The 26,366-nt window shown below is 48.4% G+C and overlaps 1 protein-coding gene across 2 annotated transcripts in view; it reads right to left on the minus strand.

The window, feature by feature from the left end:
* TMEM123 (transmembrane protein 123) overlaps nt 1-25,364 on the minus strand; it is a 49,186-nt gene extending 23,822 nt beyond the window's left edge. Inside the window, exons 1-2 of one of the 2 annotated variants that reach the window (XM_026505902.4) lie at nt 25,097-25,364; nt 20,626-20,682 (exon numbers count right to left, since the gene is read on the minus strand). In XM_026505902.4, the coding sequence (XP_026361687.1) occupies nt 20,626-20,682; nt 25,097-25,196 (157 nt within the window). In that variant the 5' untranslated portion in view covers nt 25,197-25,364. The remainder of the gene's footprint in view (nt 1-20,625; nt 20,683-25,096) is intronic. The other variant, XM_057316756.1, reaches the window with a different exon arrangement.
* Between the last annotated feature and the right edge of the window lie 1,002 nt (nt 25,365-26,366).

Below are 26,366 nucleotides of genomic sequence, written 5' to 3' on the forward strand. Positions count from 1 at the left end.
CAATTGCAATTACTTACATACCAAACATCAGGGCACCTGAAAATATAAAGCAAAAACTAACAGGCAAAAGGAGAAACAGTACTACAGTAGCTGGGGACTCTAATTCCCCACCTCTCAACAAGGGGTAGATTAATAAGGGAGCAGCAGGTTTGAACATTATACACCAAGTGGACCCAACAGACGTAAACAGAACATTCTATGCAACAACAACACACACACTCTTCTCAAAAGCACGTGGAGCATTTTCTAGCACAGACCATGTGAGGCCACAGAACAAGTCACAGCACATTCAAGACAAATCCTACAGGCATCTACTCTTACCACAAAGCAATGAAACTACAAACAAGGAACAGGAGTAAAACCAGAAAATTCACAAATACATGAAATTAGACACTCTCCTGAACAACTAATAGATCAAAGAAGAAATCAAAGGGGAAGTTAATAAAGGATGAAACTACAATATACCAAAACTTACGGGATACAACAAAAGCAGTTCAAAGAGCAAGGTTTATAGCAATAAATGTCTACATTAAGAAACCAAGAAACAAAGATCTCAAATACGCAACCTAACTCTATGCCTTAACAAACGAGTAAAAGAACAAACCAAACCCAAAGTTGGCAGAATGAAGGAAATTAAGTTTAGAGCAAAAATAAATGAAATACAAAACATGAAGACAACGAGGTTAATAAAACTAAGAGCTGGTTCTTGGAAAAGACAGATTTGACAAACCTTTAGCTAGTCTAAACCAAGGAAATGAGCAGACCCGAGTCAGCATCACAAATGAATGAAAAAGACTGTAAAATGGCCTATACAGAAATGCAAAGGGTCCCCAGAGGCTACTGTGAACACTTACATGCTAACAAACGGGGAAACATACAAGACATGGAAAAATTCCAAGAACCATATGAACTTCCACCAAGACTGTCTCAGGAAGTAATAATAAATCTAGGCAGAACAATTCCTTCTAAGGAGACTCAATCAGAAATCGAAAATGTCCCAACGTTGAAAAGTCCATAACCAGATAGCTGCATTGGTGAATTTTACTGGTGAATTTTACATAACACTTAAAGAACTTAACACCGAATCCTTCTCAAACTACCCCCCCCCCCTAAAAAAAAGCAAAGGGAACATTCCCAAACTCATTTTCTGAGGACAGCATTATGCTGATACCAAAGCCAGGAAGGACACGACCAGAAAGGAAAACTACAGCTCAATATCCCTGATGAATACAAATACAAAAATTCTCAGTATAATACTGGCAAACCAATTTCAGCAGCAATGATTAAAAAGATAATCCACCATGATCAAGTAGGAATTATTCCAATGATGCAAAGCGAGTTTAACACCCAACAAGTCAATGTGACATGCCACATGACCAAAATAAAAATATGATCTCAACAGCTGTAGAGAAATCATTTGACAAAAATGATAAACGGGCACCCATTTACAATACAAACTCAACAGAGGGCATATAAAGGGAACACATTCAATGTAAGACAAACACAGCTTACATCACATCCGACCATGAAAAGCTAGAAGCTCTTCCTCTAAGATCAGGAACGAGATGAGGGGCCCACTCTCCCCACTGCTACTCGACCTAATACTGAAAGTGCTTGTCAGAAATCAGGTAAGAAAAAGAAAAGGCATCAGATTTGGAAAAGAGTGAGTAAAACTATGTTTGCTGATGCCATAATTTTATACGTAGAAAATCTGAAGTGTTATGCACGAAATTTATAGATCTAATCAACACATTTGTAAAGTTGCAGAATAAAGTTAACGTTCAAAAAGCAGTAACATTTCTAGACACTGAGGAATTATCTAAAAAAGTAAAGAAAATTGTCCCATTTATAACAGCATCAAAAGTAATGTAATACATAGGAATAAATTTAATCAAAGAATTCAAGTATCTCTATGCTGATAACTCCAAGACACTGCAGAAATAAACGGAAGAAACAAATACTCAGAAGGTATCCTGTGTTTATGGATTGGGAGAGTATTTATAAGGTGTCAGCATGACCCAAGCCATTTACAGACTCAAATTCAGCCCTATCAAGAGTCCAGTGGCATTTTCTTAATGACACAGAAAAAACTATTGTGAAATTTATACGGAACCACAGAAGACTCCGATGAGCCAAAGCGATCCTGAGAAAGACTATGTGGGAGGCATCACGCTTCCTCATTTCGAGCCGTATTGTAAAGCTAGAGTATAAAACAGTAGGAACTGGCACAAAAATAGACACACACACCAACGGAACAGAACTGAGAGCCGGAAATAAATCGACGCACGTACCGTCTGCTACTATCTGACAAGGGAGCCAGGAACACTCGATAGAGACAAGACGGCCCTTCGATAAACGGCCCTGGGAAAACTGCACAGGCACACGTTAAAGACTGAAATTAGACCCCAACCTGGACACACTCACAAAATTAGTGTGGACTAAAGACTTAAATGGAAGACCAGAAACCTTAAGGCTCCTAGAAGGAAACGGGGAAAGCTCCTTGACGTGGGTCTGGGAAAGGATTCTTAGGACACTCCATGTGTGAACAAAGAAATAAAAACCAGAACTCATCAAACTACAAACCTGCACAACAAAGTGAACCATCAACAAAATGAAAAAACAACCTACGTAATGGGGAAAAATCTGCAAACCAAATATGTGGATAAGGGCTTCATATTAAAAAATAAATAACACGTAGGGATCAGAATCAAGATGGCGGAGCAGTGGGCTCCTGAGCTCGCCTCCTCCCACAGACAGACCACGCTGCAGCTAGATACGGAGTGACTCTCTGAGAACAACCCGAAGAGAAGCAGAACAGTTCTCCCACAGCCAAAGACAGAAAATAAAACTTCACAGGGTCAATGGGGCAGAGACACAGTCTGGCTGGACTCCACAAGCCTTGTGCGGCGACCGCCCAACAGCAGGGACGTCACAGACACAGGCGTTCTTTATGGGGAGTACTGGGCATCCCCAGCGCTGGGGTCCTGCACCAGGGACGGTGGCCCTGTCACGTCTGGCTCTGCAGGACAGGGGGCTAACCTGGGAGAGCAGAAGGGGTCTGCTCTGCAGGGGTCTGCACACAGTCGCACTGGCTTGGAGACCCAGCACAGAAGCAACAGCTTGAAAAGCGCCTGGGCCGTAAGTGAAGGAGGGCTGCTGACTAACTTGAGCGTGTGTAATGAAAGCGCAGGCCTCTTTATGGAAGTTTCTCTGGGAACGAAAGGGCTAACAGATGACACTTTCTTGCCCTCCTCCTGCCTGGCTGACCACACACTGGTGGGTGCCAGTTCTGACCCTCTCCGTCCACCCTGTGAGCACTGCTTCTGCAACCCTACTGCTCCCCCGTGGGACCACCTCACCCCAACTGTGCACCTGGCAGGAACCCCTGCACGTTGGCACCCACGCCACCACACCTGATGGACAACTGTGGCTGGGACTGGTGGCCCCTCCAAAGCAGCCCCAGCCCCGCCCTACCCAGTGAACAGCCTCAGACAGGACCAGCACCCCATCCGAGTGCCCCCCACCTGCCACACACAGCACGGCACCTCAGGACAAGCACCCCTCGAAAGCAGCTCCTGCCTGGGGTGGGGAGGAACCCGCCCACCAGTTCACCTGCAGCAGTCACTGCCCAGCCACAACGGGCAGCACGTGAAGCCCACACAGGGGGCGTCCCTGGAATGCCTGGTTCTGACAGCCTGGGACACTGTGCTTCTGGGCCCCAAAGGATGCCTTCTACATAAGGCTGCTCCCTCAAGTTAGGAGACGTACCTCATTACGCAAGACAAGCAATGAACACTGAGTCAGGCAAAATTAGGACACACGGGAGTATGAACAAGACAAAACCCCAGGAAAAATAACTAAATGAAACAGATAGGCAATCTACCTGAGAGAGTTCAAAGCGTCAAAAGATAATCACCAAAATTAGAAGAGTGGATGAACACATGGAGAACTTCAAAGAAATAGAAAATTTAAGAACCAAACAGAGTTAAAAACTGTAATAACTGAGATGAAAAATACACTAGAGAGGATCACCAGCAAAGCAGAAGATGCAGAAGAATGGATCAGAGGTCTGCAGGTTGGGGTGGAAATCACTCCAGCTCAACAGCAGAAAGGAATTTTAAAAATGAGGACAGTTTAAGTGACTTCTAGTGACTTCTGGGACATCAAGCACACTAACATTTACATTATAGGGGTCCCAGAAGGAGAAGAGGGAAAGGGCAGAAAACGTATCTGAAGAAATAATAAAGTTTTCTATCCTGGGGAAGGAAACAGACATCCAGGCCCAGGAAGCACAGAAAGTCCCAAACGAGATAAACACAAAGAGGTCCCCACCAAGGCACAAAATTAAAATGTCAAAAAATAAAGATAGAGAAATCTTTAAAGTAGCAAGAGTAAAGCAACTAGTCACATAAAAGGCAATACTCCAAAGACCATCTGCTGATTTTTCAGCACAAACTTTTCAGGTCAAAGGGAGAGGAATATATTCAAAGTGATTTAAGGAAAAAACCCCTACAACCAAGAATACACCACCCAGCAAGATCATCATTCGGAACTGAAGGAGAGATGCTGAGCTTCCCACGTGAAGAAAACCTTTTTTAAAAGAGATCACCCTCACTAAACCAACCTTACAAGAAATGCTAAAGGGACTTCTTGCAGAGGAAATGGAAAGACCATAACTAGGGAAAAATTAAGAACAAGAATCTCACTGGGAAAAGAACACATATAATAAAGGTAGGGAATCAACTGCTTATGAAGTTAGCATGAATGTTAATAGAGAAAAGTAGTAAAAAAAAAAACTCTAATGGTTAGAAAGTATACAAAACAAAACATGTAATATGATGTCAAATACATAAAATGTGGAGGGGGAGTAAAAATGCAGTGCTTTTGAAATGTGTTCCAACTTCAGGGACCATCAACTCAAAGCCGACTGGTATCGTATGTGAACTTCCCAAACTGATAATGCAGGCAAACCTCCTTTTATCGTGCGTCACGTCATCGTGCTTTACAAGTACTGTTTTAAAATTTTTTTTAACAAATTGAAGGTTTAGGGCAATCCTGCATTGAACAAGTCTCTTAGTGCCATTGTTCCAACAGCATTTGCTCGCTTTGTGTGAAATTTGGTAACTCTAGCATGATGTCACACTTTCATATGATGATATTTGTTACAGTGAGGAGTTATCTCTGATGTTACTATTTTAATTCTTTCGGGGCACCACCCACCGCACCTATGTGTGTGTTCTGACTGCGGTACTGGCCAGCCTTGTCTCTCCCTCTCCTCAAGCCTCCCTCTTCCGAGACACAAGAGTATTGGAATTAGGCCAGTTCATAACCCCATATGGCCTTAGGGCCCCAGGGCCGGCCGCCCCAAGATGGGCCACTTTGGCATGAAGACTATTTTGAATTAAAAGCCATCAAGCCCCACATATCAAAAAAAGCTCTTGACCCCCCCCCCCCCCGCAACTGCCTAGAAAAATCCACATGGAGGGCCCACTCTGGGAAGACAGCGGTCACCACAGCTGCGTGTTGGTATGAACAGGGGATGGTGGACAGAGAGGAACCCAGCAAGGCCTGTTCGTTCCAAATCCTCTCTGCGTCCCCTCGTTTGTGTGGCCCAGCCAACTCTTCCCTCTTCTGGAGGGTTGCACTCCTTCCCTCCGAAGACTCAGACCCCATCCCTTTCTCCTTAGTTCAGGATGGCAGATAGGCCTCACTGTGCCCGTCTTCGCAATGTCCCTGTCCGTGTGGAATCCTCACATATACGTTATTAAATGTGATTTCCTGTTCACCTGTCTCCTGTCCATCTGACTCTTAGTGCAGCTGGAACGACCGTGAGGCGACAGGATATTCTTGCTTCCCAACAGCTTTGAAGCGTCCAAGTTCAAGAAGGGTCTCCGCTTCCCCCTTTAAATCCAAAGCTAGAAGTGACTAGGCCTCGTGAGGAACCATGCTGAAAGCAAGAGTGGCCTGAGATGACTTTCAGCCTAACAGCGACGCTGTGCACGCAAAGGAGGAGTCCTACAGAGAGGACTGCTCCCCGACTGAGCGCGTGAGTGACAAGGTCAGCCGAGCCGCCTCAGGGAAGATTCTGGGGGTCTGACGGGAGGACCACACCAGCCACAAGGTTCCCTTAAGCCACAGTTTCATCTGGAGTCTGAGCTGAGGAAGCCGCAGAAACTGGGGGGCTCACGAGGTTTCGGGAAAGCAGCCATCTCCACAGCGTCCACGTGTGGGCAAAGCAGCGAGCGCCCGTGTCGAAGCTGCACAGGTTACTCGGGAAATCCACCCAAGAGAACTCACGGAGACGGCTACACTGTCCTCCATGGGGACAAAAGGGCCTTTACTGAGGACTCCATCCAGGACTTTCACAGCGGGAGAGGGGTCGGCAGATGCTGCCGTCAGGGGCTAAGGCAGCTGGAGACGCCGCACTACGCCAGGGCTCACGGAGGGCTCGGAAATCCCGGCCCTTGACAGTCATGCTCTGTCTACTCTGCCTGTGCCCCCGAAACTGAACGACAAAGCCTGGATGGCAGCACAACTATTTACATCCTTTTAAGTTTTTTATTTTTTAAGATTTTACTTGAGAGAGACAGCGCGAGCGAGGGGGAGCAGCAAAGGGAGAAGCAGAGTCCCCACTGAGCAGGGAGCCCGACGCGGGACTCGATCCCAGGGCCTGAGATCATAACCTGAGCCGAAGGCAGACGCTCAACCAACTGAGCCACCCAGGCGCCCCGTTAATTTTTGAGTTTTGAAACTTTTGAATACTCCACAAGTTTTTTTTTTAAACACCGATTTTGCCATGACTTAGGGAACGGGTTCCAGCAGCCCAGGCTCCTCTCCACTGGTTCCTGCAAAGTGTGCTTATCGGGGAGGAGCAGGCTGGTGCCTCTGTTAAACCCAAACACCTTGTTCTTTGGCCTCCTTTTTCCTGATCGTTTCCCTTCACACGCATCAGGAAGCTGTCTCGGCTTACTATGTACATTAGCGCTCTTGGCAGGAATCTTGCCCTTAACTCGCCTGTTCGCCACAGTATCAACAGCATGCTGGCTATCCCTGGAGACTCCTCCAGTTCCGCCGTGGTGACACTTGTGGGACGCTCCGTTTTGACCAGTGCCCATTCCTTCCCCGTCCACGGTATCCCGCTTCCTGAAGATTCACATGTACGCGGCTAAAGGAGTGACACCATGTTTTCTCAGAGGCCTCTCCTCTTTCCCTTTGTGTTGGTCATCTTGGTGAATTCCTAGAAGATGGGGGTACAGGCCAAAAGGCCATGTTGTATTATTTTAAGCCCACCGTTGAGACCTTGTGCTCAGAAACATCGTTCCCTTTAAAAATACCAGTGCGGGGACACCTGGCTGTCTCTGTCAGCAGAACATAAGACTCTTAAACTTGGGGTTGTAAGCTTGAGCCCCATGTTGGGTGTAAAGATTACTTACAAATAAAATCTTTAAAAAAACTCAGTGTTCATTGATAACATACCTGGTCACCCAAGAGCTCTGAGGCAGATGTCCAATGAGATTAATGTTCTCATGCCTGCTAACACGACGTCTACCTTGCACCCCATGGATCAAGAACGAATTTCTACTTTCAAGCCTTGTTATTTAAGGAATACATTTCACTAGGCTATGGCTGCCATAGATGGTGATTCTCTGATGGATCCGGGCAAAGTAAACTGAAAACCTTCTGGAAAGGATTGCCCACTCTAGATGCCAATAAGAATATTGTGATTCACGGGAGGAGGTCAAAATACCAACACGAAAAAGGGTTTCACAGCAGTGGATTCCCACCCTCAGGGACGACTGTGAGGGGTTCGGGACCTCAGTGGGGGAAGTCGCTGCAGACAGGGTGGAAACAGCAGGAGAGCCGGGTCAGAGGTGGAGCCTGAAGACGGGGCTGATCTGCTGCGATCTCGTGATCGAACCTGAACCGATGAGGATGTGCCTCTCACGGATGAGCACAGACAGTGGTTTCTTGGGATGGAATCTACTGGTGAAGGTGCTGCGAAGGTTGAAATGACAACAAAGGACTTGGAATATTACGTCAGCTTGTTGATAAAGCAGCAGAGGGTTTGAGAGGACGGACTCCAGTTTTGAAAGAAGTTCTGCTGTGGGTAAAATGCTGTCAAACAGCCTCTTGTGCTACAGAGAAATCGTTGCTGACGGGGAGAGTGGATCAGGGCAGCAAACTGCATTGTTGTCTGGTCTTGAGACCTTGCCACGGCCGCCCCAGCCTCCAGCAGCCGCTACCCTGACCGTCGGCAGCCCTCGGCACCCAGGCAGGACCCTCATCTAGCAAAGGGATGAGGACTCACTGCAAGCTCAGATGATGGCATTTTTTAACCAGTAAGTCTTTTAAAATTAAGATACATCATTTTTTAGACATAATGGCTGTTGTACACTTAACAGACTATAGGGTAAACATAACTTTGAAATGCACTGGGAAAGCATAAAATTAATTTGACTTGCTCTCTTGTGGTGGTCTGGAACTGAAACTGCTCTACCTTCACAAAAACTATAGAAAGAGAAATCCAAACACTGAAGAATTCGTGAAATCACCAGGCAAGAGCAAGAGAAGAAAGGAACAAAACACTACAAAAACCAGGAACCAATCAACCAAATGGCAATACGTGCGTACAGATCAATAAACCCCTTACATGTAAATGGACTACATGCTCTGGTCCAAAGACAGGGTGACCGAAGGGATGAGAAGAGACCCATCCACAGGCTGCCTGTCAGAGACTCACTTCAGACTTAACGACACACACGCACTGCAGGTGTGGGGATGGAAGAAGACGGTCCCTGCAAATGGGAGTAAAAAGCAGGCTGGGGAAGCAATACTCACATCACACAAAACAGACTCTGAAAGAAAAACACAACAAAAGAAAGGTGTTACATAATGATAGAGGCATCAATCCCACAAGGGGCTCTAACCGTTTTAATTTCTACGCACCTGAGATAGGAGCACCCAAATAAAGGAGAAATTGGCGACAACAGCAGGGACTTTCAAACCCCACTGACATCAATCATCCAGACAGACCACGAGTAGGGAAACAGGAGCTGTAGGCGACTCAGCGGACCTGATGCGCGGAACAGATGCGTACAGAACCTGCCAGCCCAGCACGAGAGAGAGCACGCAGACACTGTGCAGAGCAGAGCACCTGTGGGGCCACAAAACAAGTCTCAACAAGCCCTCTTCCAAACGCAGGACTATGAAACCAGGAGTCAACCACAAGAAAAACACAGGAAACAACACGGGTGGAGACTCGACAACACGTTACTACAACTAGTGGGTCGAGGAAGAAATCCAAGATGCCACCAAAAAACACCTCACGACAAATGGAAAGGAAAACATCCCCAAACCTGGGGCACAGCCAAGGCCGTTCTAAGAGGGAAGCTTACAGTGAGACTGGCCTAGCTCAAGACGCAAGAGACACTTCAAATCAACACGGATACCCAAGAAAGCTGAAAAACGAAATAGACCAATTAAAAAAAATCATTGAAACCAAGAGTGATTCTTTGAAAACCTAAATAAAATTGATAAGGCTTTAGCCAGATTCATCAAGGAAAAGGGAGAAGTCAAAATCAAAGTCCGGACAAGTTACAACTGACAGCACGAAAACACAAGGGGTAAGAAGAGACTCCTATGAATAATTCTGCCAACAAACTGGACAACCTAGAAGAAATGGATGAATTCCTAGAAACATACGATCTTCCAAGAGTGAACCAGGAAAAAATGGAAAATCTGAACCCACCCATTACTAGAAGAGAAGCTGAACTGGCCACAAAAAACTCCCAACAAACAAAAGTCCAGGACCAGAGGGATTCACAAGGGAAATCTACCAAACATTTGAAGGGGAATTAATACCTACCCTACTCAAACTATTCCCAAAAACTGAAAAGGAAGGAATGTTTGTAAATTCATTCAACGAGGTCAGCATTACCCCGATACCAAAACCAGACAAAGACAGTGATAAAAAAGAGAACTACAGGCCAGTATCTCTGATGAACATGGATGCAAAAATCCTCCACAAAGAGTTAGCAAATAGCATTCAACAATACAATGAAAGGGTCCTTCACCACGACAAAGTGGGATTTACTCCAGGGACGCAAGGATGTTTCCCTGTCTACAAATCAGCATGATACACGACAGTAACAAAATGGTGGACAAAAGTGTAATCTCCATAGACGCAGAAAAAGCACTGAACAAAAATCAACATCCATTCATGATAAAAACTCTCAACAAAGTGGTAATGGCGGAGCCTACCTCAGCATAACACTGGCCATATATGACCAGTGCACAGCTAACAGCACACGGAATAGTCAAAAGCTGAAAGCTTTGTAAGATCTGGAACAAGCTAAAGACGTCCATTCTCAGCACTTTCATTCAACAGAGTACGGAAGTCCTAGCCATAGCAATCAGGCACGAAATAAAAAGCATCCAAACTGGTAAGGAAGAAGTAAAACTTTCACTATTTGCAGATAACATGATGCTATGTATCGAAAATCCTAAAGAATCTACCCAAGAACTATTAAAATAAATGAATTCAATAAAGTTGCAGGATACAAAATTTATATTCCTGAATTGGTTGCATTTCTACATAGTAGTTATAATCAAATCAAAGAATCCTATTTATATAAAAGAATAAACTATCACTTTAGCCAAATCACTGTATTCTGAAAACCGCAAGACAATGACGAGAGAAAGTCAAGATGGCACAACAAATACGCCACGCTCACGGGACGGAAGAGTGTGTACAGGCTGACCCGTCTTACCGCACTTCACTTTACTGGGTTTCACAGACAGAGCTCTTTCCACGAAGTGAAGGTGGTGACAATACTGCCTCACCAAGCAATTCCACAGACAGCGTTTTTCCAACTGCATCTGCTCACTTTGTGTCTGTCACATTTTGGTTATTCTCAAGATAGTTACAACACTCTCATTTTATTTGATATGGTGATCTGTGATCAGTGATAAAAACTCCTGGAAAGCTCATAATGGCTAGCATTTCTTTTTGTAATAAAGTATTTTTTTAAATTAAGATATGTATATTTTTAAAGACCTAACCCTAGTGCACACTTAATAGACCGTAGTACTGTGTAAACATAACTTTACATGCTCTTGGAAACCGTCAGATTCATGACTCCGCTTACTGCAGTGGTCTGGAACTAAACCTGCAATTTTCTGATGTATACCTGCATTGTTAAGATACTCACACTGCCTGAAGCAAACTACAGATTCAGTGCAATACTTAACAAATACCAATGACATTTTCCACAGAACTAGAATAATCCTAAAATCTGTAGGGAACCACAAATTACCCTGAAAAGCCAAAGCAATCCTAAGAAGGGCAGAGCTGGAGGCATCACACTCAGATTTCAATCTATACTACAAAGCTATAGCAATCAAGACAGTATGGCACTGTATAAAGACAGATGTACAGATCAGTGAAACCCAACACAGAACCCAGAAAAAAACCCCATGCTTCAATGGTCAATTAATCTAAGATAAAGTAGGCAAAAATATATAATGGGGAAAAGATATTTCTTCAATAAATGGTATTGGGAGAACTGGACAGCTACATGCAGAAAAATGAACTGGACCACTTTCTTACAGACAAAAATAAACTCAAATTGGATTAAAGACCTAAATATAAGGCCTGAGATCATAAATCTCCCCCAAGAAAACAGAGGCATAAACTTGTGGACAGCAATCTTAGTAGTATTTTCTGTACTTGTCTCCTCAGGCAAGGATAAAAAAGGCAAATACAATCGTGACTGCATCAAGCTAAAAAGCTTTGCGCAGCAAAGGAAACCATCGAGAAAAGACGAAACCTACTGAATGAGAGAAGACATTTGCACATGATATATCTGATAAGGGGTTAACATCCAACATAAAGAGCTCCCACAACTCAACACAAAACACAATCTGAATAAAAAACGGGCGGAAGACCTGAACAGACGTTTTCCCCAAGAAGACACACGAATGGCCAACGCACACGTGAAAAGATGCGGCACGTCACTCGGCGTCAGGGATGCAGATCAGAACCACGCTGAGCTACCACCTCACACCTGCCAGGATGGCTACAACAAAAAGAAATAAAAAGTGCTGGTGGGATGGGGAGAAAAGCACACCTCTTACACTGTCAGTAGGAATGGAAGTGGTGCAGCCACCACGGAAGACAGGAGGGAGGTTCCTCAAAACGTTAAAAGTAAAACTACCACATGGTCAGCAGTTCCACTTACAGGTTATTTATCTGAAGAAAATGCCACTGTAATTCGAAAAGGTACCGCACCCCCATGTTTACTGCAACGTTATTTCCAACAGCCAAGATATGGATGCAACCTGTGTGTCCACTGATAGACCAAAGGATGAAGAACATAGAAAGAGCACGGACTGTACAATGGAACACTGCACCACAAAGAATGAAATCTTGCATCGGCAACCACGTGGATGGACTGAGTGGTATTGTGCTAAATGAAGTAAGTCATAGAAAGAGAAATGAAATACCTTATGATCGCACTCATACTTGGAATCTCGAAAACAAACAAAAGAGACTCAAATACAAGAACAAACTCATGGTTGTGAGTAGGGGGATGGGAAGATGGGTAAAACAGGTGAAGGGGATTAAGAGGTACAAACCCCAGCTCTAAAATAAAGAAGTCACAGGGATTTAAAGTACAGCACAGAGAGTACGGTCAGTAAGCTAATAACCGATGACAGCTGGTAACCAGACTTACTGTGCTGAGCCCATCTGTAACATACGTAAATGTCAACCGCTACGTAATTCAGCCACCTGAAGCTAAGTTTGTATGTCGTCTATAGTTATAAAAAGACAAAGAACTGTCCAACTCCACAGCAACATGCCGTTAATCCAATTAACGTGCGCCAAGGACCTAAACAGACATTTTTCCAAATCAGAAATACAAATGGTCGACAAGTACAATAACAATGCTCACCATCTCTCAGTAAAAGTAAAATGCGTATCAAAACTCGCGTGCTCGTTAGAACAGCTAAGATCAGAAAGACAAGACATAAAGGCTGGCAGCCATGTGGGTAAAAAGGAATCCTGAGCGCAGCTGGTGGACCTGTAAAGTGGCACAGCCGCTGCAGACCACAGTGCAGAGACACCTCGAAACTACCAAGACGAGAAATACCATGAGATCCCACAGCTCCACTTCTGGGAACTCACCCAGAGGAAGCGCGATCTCGGTGTCCGAGAGATACCTGCACCCCGTATTAGCATCACCTACAACGGCCAGACAGACATGCAAGCGACCCGCCCATACGCCCACCAGTGGACGAGGGGGTTAGGAAGCTTTGATATGTACACAACCGAGTGTAATTCAACCACCAAAAGGGACGACATCCCACCATTTTCAACAACGTCATGGCCCGTGAGGGCATCATGTTAAGCAAACTAAGTCAGACACAGACAAACACCCCGTGAACTCACATGTGGAATTTAAAACAAAGAAATCAGCTGTGGTCACTGGGGCAGGCGTGGGGGAGGGGGAAGTGAACGGAGCTTCGCGCAAGGAACAAGCTGCCAGTCGTGCATACCTGTGGTTAACACCACCGCGTGATACATAGGAAAATTCCGAGGAAATCCTCTAAGTTCTCATCCCAAGAACAAAAAAAATCATTGTTTCTTTTTGGTCTGTTTTGATTTCTGGCTTATTTTTCTTCTATCTCTGAGACGATGGCATTAACTAAACTCACTGTGGCCGTCACTTCACAGCCTAAGTCAGATAGTTACGCTCACACCTTAAACTTACACAATGCCGTGTGTCAGTTATTCCTCAGGAAAACCGTAAAAAAACGTTAACTTCTAAGTGTGATGTTGGCGTTACGATTGTTTAAAAAAAAAAAAAAGGGTCCTCATGTCTGTATGTGAAACACGCAATCTCAGTACACACAGCTTTACGGTAAAAACCAGCAGAGGGGTCCTTCAGACAGAGTTTTAAGCCTGTTTTCTCGGAGAAAGTCATAAATGATTCACATTAATGATTCCATTATCTGTCAAGTCACTGCTGTTTGTTTTTTAAATCACACTAGGAGGTAAACAGAGTTAACAGGGATTAACTTGGCTGACAGTGTGCTTTAACAGGGAATTTCCACAATGCACACAAGAAAACAAAGTACACGTGGGTTAAGGTTGATGTAAAGAGAACAAGCCCAATGAATGGGCTTCAACTGTTCTGTACAGCTTTTCCTGTAAATCATTCTTCTGGTTATACAACTTAAGGAATTTGTCCATTTTTGGAAAGTTAGTCCCTAGCCTTTCTTGGTAACTACAGGGCTCTTATCAAATCTAAACAATTTAATAAAAATAACGAAATCCTCTGACTACTAGCGTCGCTGCTAGTCCACTCCCACGTGCCGCCCACCTCCAACCTCCTGGGAGGAGCAGCCCAACGTGAGGGTCACTGGATTGCCTGCCAAGCCCCCCAAGCAAGATTTTATACTTCTTTTCCAAAGAAGCTAGAAATGTGTTGTTGTTGTTGTGTTTGTTAGAAATGTTTCTAACAGCTAACGACAGGCGCCGAAGCAGCCACACATCCCACTGACTCCAAACGGGCTGCTTGGAAACACCTGCGCCTCCTGCCTCCTGCCTCCGGCCCACCCTGAGGTCAGCGGCTCCCAGCCTCAGCTCCACGTGGAAGCCTGGGCACAGTCTAGGCTCCCTCCTCCCCACTCAGATTTCAGGTGATACCCAGACCGGTATTGTTTTTTTTTAAAGATTTTTTTTAAATTTATGTGACAGAGAGACAGCCAGCGAGAGAGGGAACACAAGCAGGGGGAGTGGGAGAGGAAGAAGCAGGCTCATAGCAGAGGAGCCTGATGTGGGGCTCGATCCCGGAATGCCGGGATCACGCCCTGAGCCGAAGGCAGACGCCCAACGACTGCGCCACCCAGGCGCCCCCAGACCGGTATTTTTAATGTTCCAGGCAATTCTAATATGCTAAGAAACTTGAAAAACATGGCTGTAAGACTTCTTCCAGTTTTAAGGCTTCATAATTTAAAAAATAAAAATGGAATAGTGTAACATATCCATGACCACGTCTAAGATTTATCCTCCAAGAAACCTCTTCAATAACCAGGTCACCGACGGAGTTCAACGGCTTCCACACGGTCACCCCCCATGTCTCTCCCACACGAGGAAGCACAGTACCGGGCGTCCCCTTCGCTCCTGACCTCACCTCATTGCCATGCTGGGTCCTCATTCCCTCCCGTCTTTCCTCACGAGGCTCCCCCTCCCGGACTCTGCCCCCTCTGCTCTCCAGCCTGCAGTCGTCACTCAGCTGTTCCCGGCTTCACTTCCCCACCCGTAATCATCCCCCGGCCCGTGGGGGCCAAGAAGCCACGTGAGCTCAAACTCCAACCTCCAGCTGCCAGCCATCCCCTCCCCCGCCTGCTGCTGGGTCTCCGCCCCCGCTGGCCTGTTACCCATTTGGGCAGCTTTAAGATCCTGCAGCGGCTTCCCACCACACTGCTAGCAAATCCAAACTCCCTGAGGGGCTTCAGCAACCTTGTCCCCTCCCCCTCAAGCCCCCGTTCCCCACATCACCTTCACCATGCTCCCTCACGTCCGGCAGAGCTCGGATGCTCCTGCCTTGCCACAAGGTCCCCGGCCTGACCCCTGTACCTCCAACTCACCGGAAGACTGACTACAGCAGGGCCCCGCTGTCCTCTGGGATCCAAATGGCCTGGTCTACCCCTTCCCCGCACATCCCGTCAGGGCCTGCTCAGAGACTTGATCAGCACATAAGCAAAGAAAACAGCGCTGTGCTGGGACCTGGTAACACAACCGCGGCAACTCTCCCATTAACACTGAAGCCCCGTTCTTCCTAACTGTAAAGGGAAAGGACCGTGCTGGGCGGAGTGCAGGGCGTGGGTTATCTCGACAAAGGAGCTCCCAGCTAATCCCACAAGAGAGGCTGCAGTAGCAAGCCTAAAATGGGTTTCTTCCTCCCAGAGCATGTTTCTCCTTGTTTCCACAAAAATGTATGTCCGGTCTTGTGCTCAGCACTGGGGACGAGGTGCTGAGTGAAGTCAGCACTGCCCCTGAAAGAGCTGACTTGTGGGCTGGGGAGGCCCACTTACACCCTCAGACAGATGGGGGTCCTCTGAGGGCCTGCAGCTGGAGGTTGGAGACTATTCCCTGGTGAGGAAGGGAGGCCTGCACAAGATCGGAAAGCTGCATGGCTGTTACCCAGGTAAAGGCAGCAGGGAAGAGCTCTTCCGGGAGCCATAACAGTCTATGCAAAGGCACCGTGGCAGCGAAGGCGGACATAGGAGCGAGTAAAGAAAACGTCACCATGACCAGAGAGCAAGGAGGAACACATTCAGTAGAACACAGCAGGTGCTTTACATGTTGCCTCATTTATCCCACGAGACACTTGTATTTATCAGCTTTTGTTAATATAGGAGGAACCGAGGCAGCAAGAGGTTAAGTAATTCCAAGGTCACTTAAAGCCAAAGCAATAATTTTTCTATCTTTCCCGAAATGAAACACGGTGGGGGAGGGGGGACATGAAAACCTAGCGAATCAAATTCACTGTGGAGTGAAAGCAGTCAGGCCAGTTCGTAACCCCCACGGGACTGACTGAAACTAGACTGTCCTCACCCCCCAGGCTGTAACCACAGCGAAGCGTTTGGCAGGAGAGCGTTAGTTCCCTTTGTAAGAAATGGTGCCCATGTAGTTGAGTTTAAAAACACAAAAAATACTTGGAGTAATTTGAATACCGATTAAAAAAAACACTCTTCCAAAATGTCCACAGAACCTGTACACTATTGTCCCAGTCATAAACATTAAGAACAGAGAAGCTACTAAAACGTGAGCCTAACTGAACGCCGGGAAAGCCGTTGAGCGGACCCCGCTCCGAGACGTGCGGAGGGTCAGTAACATGGCGGAAGGGCCTCACCTGCCCTAGTCGACCAAGAAGAGCAAGTAGAAAGCAGAGTGAGATTCAGCTTCATACTCAACTGGGGTTCCCAAACCCAACTTCCACAGAGGGGGCTCCCCCCACCGCACCTCGCAACTCCTGGGACGCCAGCAGGTGGGCCGTTCGGACTCACCACCTGGAGACAGCGTGGGATCCCACCGCGGACAGCTGTCCCCAAGAGCACCCCCGGGCCGCTCACAAGCCGTAGGCTGCGCTTCACCCACTACAGTGGGGAGGTTCCAATGGCCTCGTCCTTAGGTTCTTTTCCTTTGCTAGAGCGGCTCACAGAACTCAGGAAGCCTCGGACACAGGCAGAGACACGGGACCAGGTCTGGGGAAGGGGCGGAGCTTCCAGGCCCTCCCCAGGTGCTGCTCTCCCTGCCTCGCTACCTGTTCCTCCACCTGGAAGCTCTCCCAGCCCACTCTTTGTGGGTTTTCATGGAGGCCTCATCACAGTCATGCCTAAGTCATTAGCCGTCGGCCCCCTGCACCTCCAGCCCCCTCCCCTCCCACGGTTTGCAGGGGTGGGGGGAGATGCCGACCATCTAGCCACGTGGTCAATCCAGCCCACCTTTAGGCGGGGTCCTAAAATCACCTCGTTAGTGTAACAAAAGACACCTTGATCACTCTTCCCGCTTCGGAAACTCCGTGGGTTTTAGAAGCTATACGCCAGGAAGCACGGATGAAGACCAAATACATATGGGGAATACATTTCGGTCATGGGAACAACCCAGCATATATTTCCTACAAATCTCAGTATTGCACATACTCACCAGGACAGCCACATCTGCGGATAAAACCACACCAACTAGAGACGCTGGAAAGACAGGACCAAGGCTGGGCTCCCAAGCCAGAGGGAATTCTGTATGCGTGCGACATTCAAGGAGACAGGCAGCTTGAAACTGGCTTGGTACAAATTTGCCCAAGAAGAGAGCTTCAACCTGGACAGTGGTCCCCTGACCTCTCAGATTCCTCTTTTCTGGGAACATCAGTGATAAATGGTCAAGGAGAAGGCATGCCCTGGGTGACACTGAGCTACCGTCTGGCCACCGATGAGGAACGCTGTCCATTCTGAACCACGTCACCTTCCCTTACAGCTTCGCCTAAACCCATTATGAGAAGCAATCTGGGCATGGGACCTCCTTACACCATAAAGAATAAATTCATCCACAGACTGTAGAATAGAAACCCTCTGACTAAATGGGGAAAACTATTTTCTCTATAAGCTGAAAATGTGCAAATGATCTAACACGTCTTTTAAAAAACCCTCCCGTAACTACCCAACAAGAATCATTATTACATTTTAGGTAATCATGTAGTCTTTCTGTCCACCCCCCCCAAATGAAAAGTTCTCTGTAGAATTACTAAAACTCAGTAAGACCCTGCAGAAAAGAATGTCAAAGGCATGGCTATCCTCAGAGAATGACTTGGGCATATACGGAAATACAACCCTTACATATAAGGGAGAGTGACCTCAACCCCTGCTTCTCTGACCTTGAGTATCCATCCCACTCTTTGAACAATGATGACGACAAAACAGCTCTAATACAGGATACACGGGAGCACGGACCAGTCATGTCTGCAAAGCCCTACAGCAGCTCTTTGGTAAGGTCTGGCAGGAGCTATAAAATACACATTTAGTTCCACAGCTCAGTTCAACCAACGTGTGTGCGTTATGTCCTGTGTACCAGGCACAGTGTTGGGGTGAATACATCGGAAGCCACTCCCAAGGAACTTAGATGGAGACTAAAAACCAAACAGAGAAAGGAGATGTGCCGATTCCGCGGTGGCGAGCCGTAGGACAGTGACGGGCACCCGTGCTGCAGGCCACACGGCTGGCCGTTCCCACGTGCCCCAGGAGCACATGCCTGCAGTTTGCCAAAGAAAAATGTTATTTTCCTTTTGGAATCGATGCCAAATGAACCGTGTTACACCAACATCACTGGATAGATTGGTAACGTCCAAAACCAGCGTTTCCACAATTAGAAGGGTCTGTGCTACCACAAAGACACAACAGTAAGCATCACATCCTACAAAAATACACACATTCAACATGTGATAGGCTTCTCAAGAGCAGAGACGATATGAGAAGACGATTCTAAGGCTCCGAGAAGTGTTACACGTCCAGCAACAGAAAGTCTGTGTAACAACTGTATTATCTGATGTCTTTAGAAAGACGCTGTGGGGCAATGTTTTCTTTTTTTCTCCTTGAATTTCCCGGTGCTAGAAGGGGCGCGTGCAGTCGTACCACAGACCCCGGAGGTGTCCTCAACGACTCGCGTGGATCTTTAACAATTGTGAGCAGTGGTATTTCTTCACTGAGAAGCATTTTCAAAGGTAAGACCACACCACAGGTTCAGGAGAAGTGGGGAAGGGGCACAGGTTTAGAATCCGAGGAAGGGAGTTTCAAATCCTGCATGCGCTGTGTGACCTTGGGCAGGGTGCTTAACGCGTCTGAGTTCCGGCTCCTCCTGTGAGACACAGAACCATCCCCAGCTCCACACTGTGCGGTGAGCAAATGTACAAGAAGTTCCTTACATGCTGTAGGCTCTCAGGAAAACACACTTAATAATCTAATAAGATATTAAAAAAAAAAACAACCCCTCCTACACATGCCCGGCAATAATCATGTTATATTTCGCAGGAAACTGACTAGTCTTTCTTCCCCAAATGAACACTTTCCTGTGGAATGACTGAAGCTGAAATGGAAGAAAGTTCTCTGTTCAGCCAGAAGCCCGGAGGAAGGGCAGAGACGTGAGAAGCAGGGAGAACGTGAGGCGGGCAGAGCACGGACACGGCCACAGCAGGGCTCAGCTGCGCTTACACACGGTTACCAGCCTGCGTGCCGCGTTATGGGTATTTTCCCACGGAAATAAAGCTACAAATCCCAGCACAGCCATGCAAGGCAGGGCCTGGACGATTTTGTACCGTCAGTGCCTACAGCATCTCGGCTGCCACGGCCACCCCGTGAGTACCGCTGATGGAAACAGACGCGCGGGTCTGGTGACCATCCAGGTGCCTTCGCGAGCGTGCACCTTGGTCTGCTCTGAGGACTCAGGACCAGGAGAAGGAAACGAGCCTGAACCGCACTGAGCAGACACGGGCCGCGGCGGTGCACCGCTGACCCTGGGAGCCCAGCGTGGCTCCTGCATCCTTCCACGCCGGGGACCTCAGAGATCCAGGGGACAAACCCGTGTGTCCCGGACTGAAAGCACCGGGAAACGGCTCACCACCGTTCCGGCAGCAGAGCCAGACGCGGGGCGTCCGCGGTCTGCTCAGCATCGGCCGAGGCCCCTGAAGGCGGCCACCACTGACCACAGACTGACCTGTCCCACCAGCCAGCCGGGCAGACGCAAGGATTCATCCTTCTAATCTACATGCAGAGCGCAAAGCCTTCACGCCTGAAAGTGGGCTTCGCAGCTCAGTGTGAACCTGCAGGAGACTCAGACTGAACATCTTAGCGCGTCTTCACCCTCCGCCAGGCCGGGAAGATGTTCATGCAGGGGGCTACTGCTTCCCGAGGCCAGCAAGGCCAGCCCTTGACAGAAGCCACCGGGATTTGGGAACCAGGGCTCGTGGTTCACACCGGCCGGAATACCGTCTTCGTGTCCCTGCCCGGCCGATACTCCCTTCTGTGTTCTAGACGGCTGAAAATCCGCTGCTTGGACCTCTTTCAACTCACCTGTTGGGTTAGTACTGTGGTTTCCTGAAGGCACCAAATTCTTTGTGCTTACAGATCCTGTAAAAATAAAAATAAAAAATCCTGTGATGAAAAAGCATGTAAGATTTATGTAAGAACACCAGCGACAGGCTGTGGGGGTGAGCAGGAGGCAGACATTCCACGGGAAGCTGTCCTTTGCCTCTGTGGCTGTGAAAGACACCCGAAAGTACCAGGAAGTATGGGACTGTCTTACGGGGGATTTCAACACAGCACAAATGCTGACATCCTACTCACTGTCTGCCAGGCCCTGCATGTTCATTCACTTACACGAGGACACAGTGACTGCTGAGAGCGAAGCCACTTTCTGCTCCTCCCAGTGGAGGGGGTCACCTGGAAGGGGCCCTTTCAACGCAAGGCCACCCACCCTTGGGTCTCGCACCACCAAGACCCCTAACTTCATACCATGGAGAGAAGATGAAGTGGGTAGGATTTCCTCTTTTTTTCCTACCCCCACCCCCGGGCAACCACCAGTTTGTTCTCTGTATTTTAGAGTTTGTCTTTTTTCTTTGTTCATTTGTGTCTTGAATTCCACATACAGTGAAATCATACAGTATTTGCACAATACACTGTAGGTCCGTCTATGTTGCTGTGAACGGCAGGATCTCACTCTTTATGGCTAGTGATATTCCATGACCCACGCCCATCTTTACCCACTCATCTGCAGAGGGACACTTGTGCTGCTTCCACATCTGAGCTGTTGTAAATAATGTTGCAATAAACACAGGACTGCATCTATCTTTTCAAACAATGGTCTTCACTTTCTCCAAATAGACATCCAAAGGTAGAATTGCTGGGTCATACGGTAGCTCCAGTTTTACCTTTCTGAGGAACCTCCACACTGTTTTCCAGAGTGGCTGCATTCGCGTTCCTACCAACAGTGCAAGAGGGATCCCCTTTCTCTGCGTCCTCGCCAACATCTGTTGTTCTTGTCTGTATTCTCACCATTCTAACAAGCATGAGGTGATATTTCCTTGTGGTTTTGAATCACATTTCCCTGATGATGAGTGATGTTGAGCATCTTGCATGTGTCTACTGGCCATTTGTATGCCTTCTTTGGAAAAATGTCTATTCAGGGCCTCTGCCCATTCTTTAACTGTGTTTTTCTTTTTTTGCTGTTGAGTTTGTATAAATTCTTTATATATTTTGGATATTAGCCCCTTAGGATTTTCATTTTTAATTGCAAGCCTTTTCATAGAAATAGGATTCTTTTAAATTTTAACTAATATCTTAAGATTTGGAAAAACTTTAGAAGAATTCTATGCCCCAGTTAAGCAACTTATCAGAATGTTTATTCAACCTGGGTGTTTGTATACCGGGATATTAAATATATATACCACATGGGAAGACAGCAAGTGTATCATTCACAAACGCAGCACTCCCCAACCAAAAAACCCTCAAAGCACAAAGTAAGCAGTAACGACTTTGAAGGCTCTATCTTTACCATGTGTGCAAATGACTTCCTCTTAATGCAACTATTCCGTTTATCACAGTAGGATGTGGTGTGAAGATTAAACCTGAAAAAGATCAAGGTCGGTAGACTGGACTCTGCTAGAATGAGAAAGACCGGTCATCGAGCAGACGAAGGTAGGCTTCAGGCACTCACGAAGCCAAGACGCTGGGTTAAAACAAGTCAGCGTACCGGCGTCATTACTGTCCCGGCTGTATTTTCCTGCTGTGTCTAGCAGCTGGTATCAAATACTTGCCAACAGAAGGAAGAGCATCCTCCCTGCATCCTCCTGGGGAGCATGTCACTTCACTAGCTCACCCAGCCCTGCCAACAATTCTGAGAGACGAATACCATTTTGCACTGACAAGAAGTGAGGCCCACAGAAGGCCACCCAGCTAGGAAGTGGCAGAGCCTGGATTTGGACCAGGCTGTTTGACTGCAAAGTTTGTTCGCAGGAGTGCCAAAAGGAAGTGCTGATTCTCTACTACAAACCTGCCTCCCCCCAGGCTTCTCCCTTGTTGGGTTACCAGTTGTTTAACCCCCACACCAAGAGGTCATCCTCGGTTCCTCCCTCTTCCCCACTCCCTCCTCCACTCCATTAGCAGGTATTTCCGTTTCACCCCCAGACAGAGAAGGGCTCCATGCACTTATGACACTACCAACAAGGCAGGAGCCCCACCTTCTGTCTCCCTGCTCTTGTCACTCCTATGACACACCATGTCCTGGCAACCTTTTCGGCTTGAAAAAGGAGACAAAAGCAGATGATCTTTGTAGCTCTAGGACCTTTCTCCTTTCTCGAATCAATGCTTATGACACACTTACTGTGGGCAGGCACTGGTTTTGTCTCCTAGGAGACAAAGAACACCACAGACATCTAACTGCAAAGAGGCTGATGCTTTCTTCACGGAGACCAAGTATTAACATAGAACAATGCGCTGAGTCGAAGGAAAGAAAGTTACATTCGCGAAGCGGCAGGGACTCCGTAAGGATTAATTTACTCTCCTAACTGGCTGCCCATTATGGTGGTGTCTGGCGCCGGGAACTCACTTTAGAAAGTCCCTGTTATTTGGAGTCCCTCCCTGACCCCACCCTCATCCTCACCCCAGGCTGACAACACTTGAACTACTCCGAGAGTTGACAGGTGTAATCAAGAGAGCCGGGAGTGGCCTTCTCCTGGCAACCTATTTGAACTCTAGAATGCTGTGTTTCTGAAGCCACTCTGGACTTCTGTGCTGAAGACTCAGTAAAGTCCCTGCTTTCCATTAAGGCTGGTCAAGGAGGGTTTGTCACTTGCCACTGAGAGTCCTGATGAACAGCCTCCCCCTGGCTAAAGTGACTTAGTGGCAAAATGGTGAATTAAGAGTTGGGATTTTAATCTCTGAAGCCAAACATGTATTAACTGTTTTACTTTGAATAAGTTAGGCAATTTCTAAGCCTCAGTTTTTTCCCATTTATAAAATGGGAATAAAACACCGTGAGGATCCAATGGGATGATGTATGGACCTCAATTAACGACATGGGGGTACACAGGAAAAGTGCCTGGTGAACAATACTGTATACGCTCTAGGATGATGGTTAAAAGTTACTGGATTTCATAACGACACTTACTTGTTTTGAGAAATTCTCTACATAATCTTCCCTTACTCTAATTTCAAAGTGACATTAGAGTCTGTAGAAATGGTTTCCAGCTCATGTTTGTTATACTCATTCATGAAATGAAGGCTCTCCTACAGTAGGACATTCAATCCAAGATCTCCAAATAGCACTAACCTCTAGTGAGACTTTAAGTAATAAACAGAACAGTCAGTGATTATTAAAATACAGCAAAAAAAAAATCTGTTATTTGGGCAAAAAAAAAGTAAAGCAAAGATATTTAGTTTCTCTAATCAGTAATTCATCAGAGAAACAATAAAAAGGTTTACTTTCACAAAATAACAAAAAAAGGCAGACCTTCTCCTATAAATATTGGTATAAAATTAGCACCAAAACAGACTGATTCGGTCCAGATTGTTCACCTTACAGCGAAACAGCTCATAATATTGAAAATATGATGGATGTGATTTACTGATCATTGTTTCCTTAAATAATCTCAGAATCCGGTCTGCAAACTCGGCTTGTGACATGCACAATTCAGCAATGCAAACAAAAAAATCAGCAAAACAAAAATTGTTATTGTCTAACTCACCCAGATTATTCTAGCCAAAGCAGGTGTTGTGCCTGAACTGACGTCTTTCTCTCTTCCTGGATAAAACTAATCTCAGGCTACACAAACGGCCGACGGACAGAACTGAAAACTACGGAAAACTTGGGTCACTTAAAATAACTTACCCTAGTTTACCGGCCATTACCCAGGGACCCGACTGCTACAATAGTTGACAAAAGGAAAGGGAATTTACAGCAAACCCCGGCTTCCTAAAGGACTTTTAAAGTCCCCCGCCCCCCCCCCCCAGAACCGCGGCATCACAGTGCTGAGCGCGCCGGCTGCGCAGTGGGCGCGCACACCTGGCAGCGGCGGCCCGAGGGCTGCGCCGCAGGTGCACGCCGCGGCAGGTGCCCACCGCGCGGGGCGGGGGCGCGCGCCCCCAGGGACGCCCGGGGCGCAGAGCGCGCTCCCCACAGTCCCCCCTGCTATCAGCGTCCGGGGGCCTCAGGGCTAGAGAGCGTTCGTCCGACACCACCCAGTCAGGCGCGGGTGCTCGGGGGTCCACCGGGCCACGACGTCAGGGGAGGGGGAACCACGAGCCTGCGCCCTCCGCCGGAGGCCCGCCCCCGGTCCCTCAACAGGTGACGCGCGCTCCGCCGGACCCGCGAGGGCCGCCGGCAGAAACCCGGAGGGGACGACCCCGGCGCTGGGCAGGGGCGGGGGCCGGCCCGAGCCTCAGTTTCCCCGGCCCTGCCCCACGCGCGCGGCCTGAGAGGCGCACAACTTTCCGCGCACCCAGCCCCCACCTGGGGGGCCCGCGCTGGCGCCCCGCCGCCACCTACCGTCCAGGCCCGCGCTGTCCACGGCGGCCTTCAGCAGCGCCAGCACGAGCAGCGCGCCCAGGATCAGCGCGGCCCAGGCGCCGCGCGCGCCGACTCCCATTGTTCCGAGGGCAGGACGCGGCGGCCTCGCGGCTCCCCCACCGAGCGTCCGCGGCGCCACAGAGCGGCCCCTCTGCGCACGGCCGCAGGCTCCGCGTCGCCTCCCGCCGCCGGCCCCCCAAATGCCCAAATAGGGCGCGGGAGCCCGGCTGGGGCTCGGGCCGGGGCGGGGCCGGCGTGCGGGGGCAGGCCGAGGGCGGGGCCGGCGGGCCCGGTCCCGGGCGGCGGCCGGCGCGCGGGGCGGGGCTTGGCCGGGCCGGCGGGGCGGGGCCGGCGCGCGGGGCGGGGCTTGGCCGGGACGGCGGGGCGGGGCCGGCGCGCGGGGCGGAGCTTGGCCGGGACGGCGGGGCGGGGCTGGCGCGCGGGGCGGGGCTTGGCTGGGCCAGCGGCGGACTCCAGCCCCCACCCCGGCGGCTCGCGCGGTTTCCTTTCTTCTCGGAAGCGGCAGTAGTGCGGTCTTGGAGCAGGGTCTCGCGACCCCGGACGTGCTGGGCTTCGCTGGGCCCGGAAGGAAGTCTTTGATCTGCGCGGGTGGGGTCCGGGCTGGGAGGAGCGGAACTCGGGTGGGCGGACTCCCGCAGGGGTCGTGGACCGTGGGATCTTTCTTTTCGGGTAACCCCGCCTGACTTGGGGGTGCTGTACAAAGTCACTGTTCAGAGGCATGCACGAAGCGGCCGTGATCTCTACACGCGTGGGCCCCTCTTTTCCAGAGTCCGCCTTCCGCCACGTGGCTTTCAGGAAAGACCTGCGTTACTACCTGTTTTCCCGACAAATCCCAAGAGGGGTTTGCTTTTAGGGAAAAAAGCCATCATGGGGCTCATGTAGGTCTTTACTTAAAAGTGTGGGAAGGCGAACTGCGGGGAAGAGGGGAGACTCTTCCCTCGACCGCAGTTCAGCTTTATAGGAACGATCTCCTCTCGGGTGGGGGCACCTGTACCCCACATCGTCCCTCATCATCTTGCCCCGGTTCCCGGTACGTCGGGGTAGAATGCACTCTGTGCCTAAAGAGAGGCGTGCGGGGCGCAGGGGTGTAGGGGCCGCAAGCGTGCGTAGCACGTGTGGCAGTGAGGCCCACCCATACCTATCCAACCTCTTACCTCGCCTCCCGCTGTCTGCTGTCCCAATTCAGATGGAAAAACCTGTTGTGAAGGGTTTTTGGTCCAGCCCGTCC

Source organism: Ursus arctos, unplaced genomic scaffold (assembly GCF_023065955.2).
Source record: "Ursus arctos isolate Adak ecotype North America unplaced genomic scaffold, UrsArc2.0 scaffold_22, whole genome shotgun sequence".
NCBI classification, from domain to species: domain Eukaryota; kingdom Metazoa; phylum Chordata; class Mammalia; order Carnivora; family Ursidae; genus Ursus; species Ursus arctos.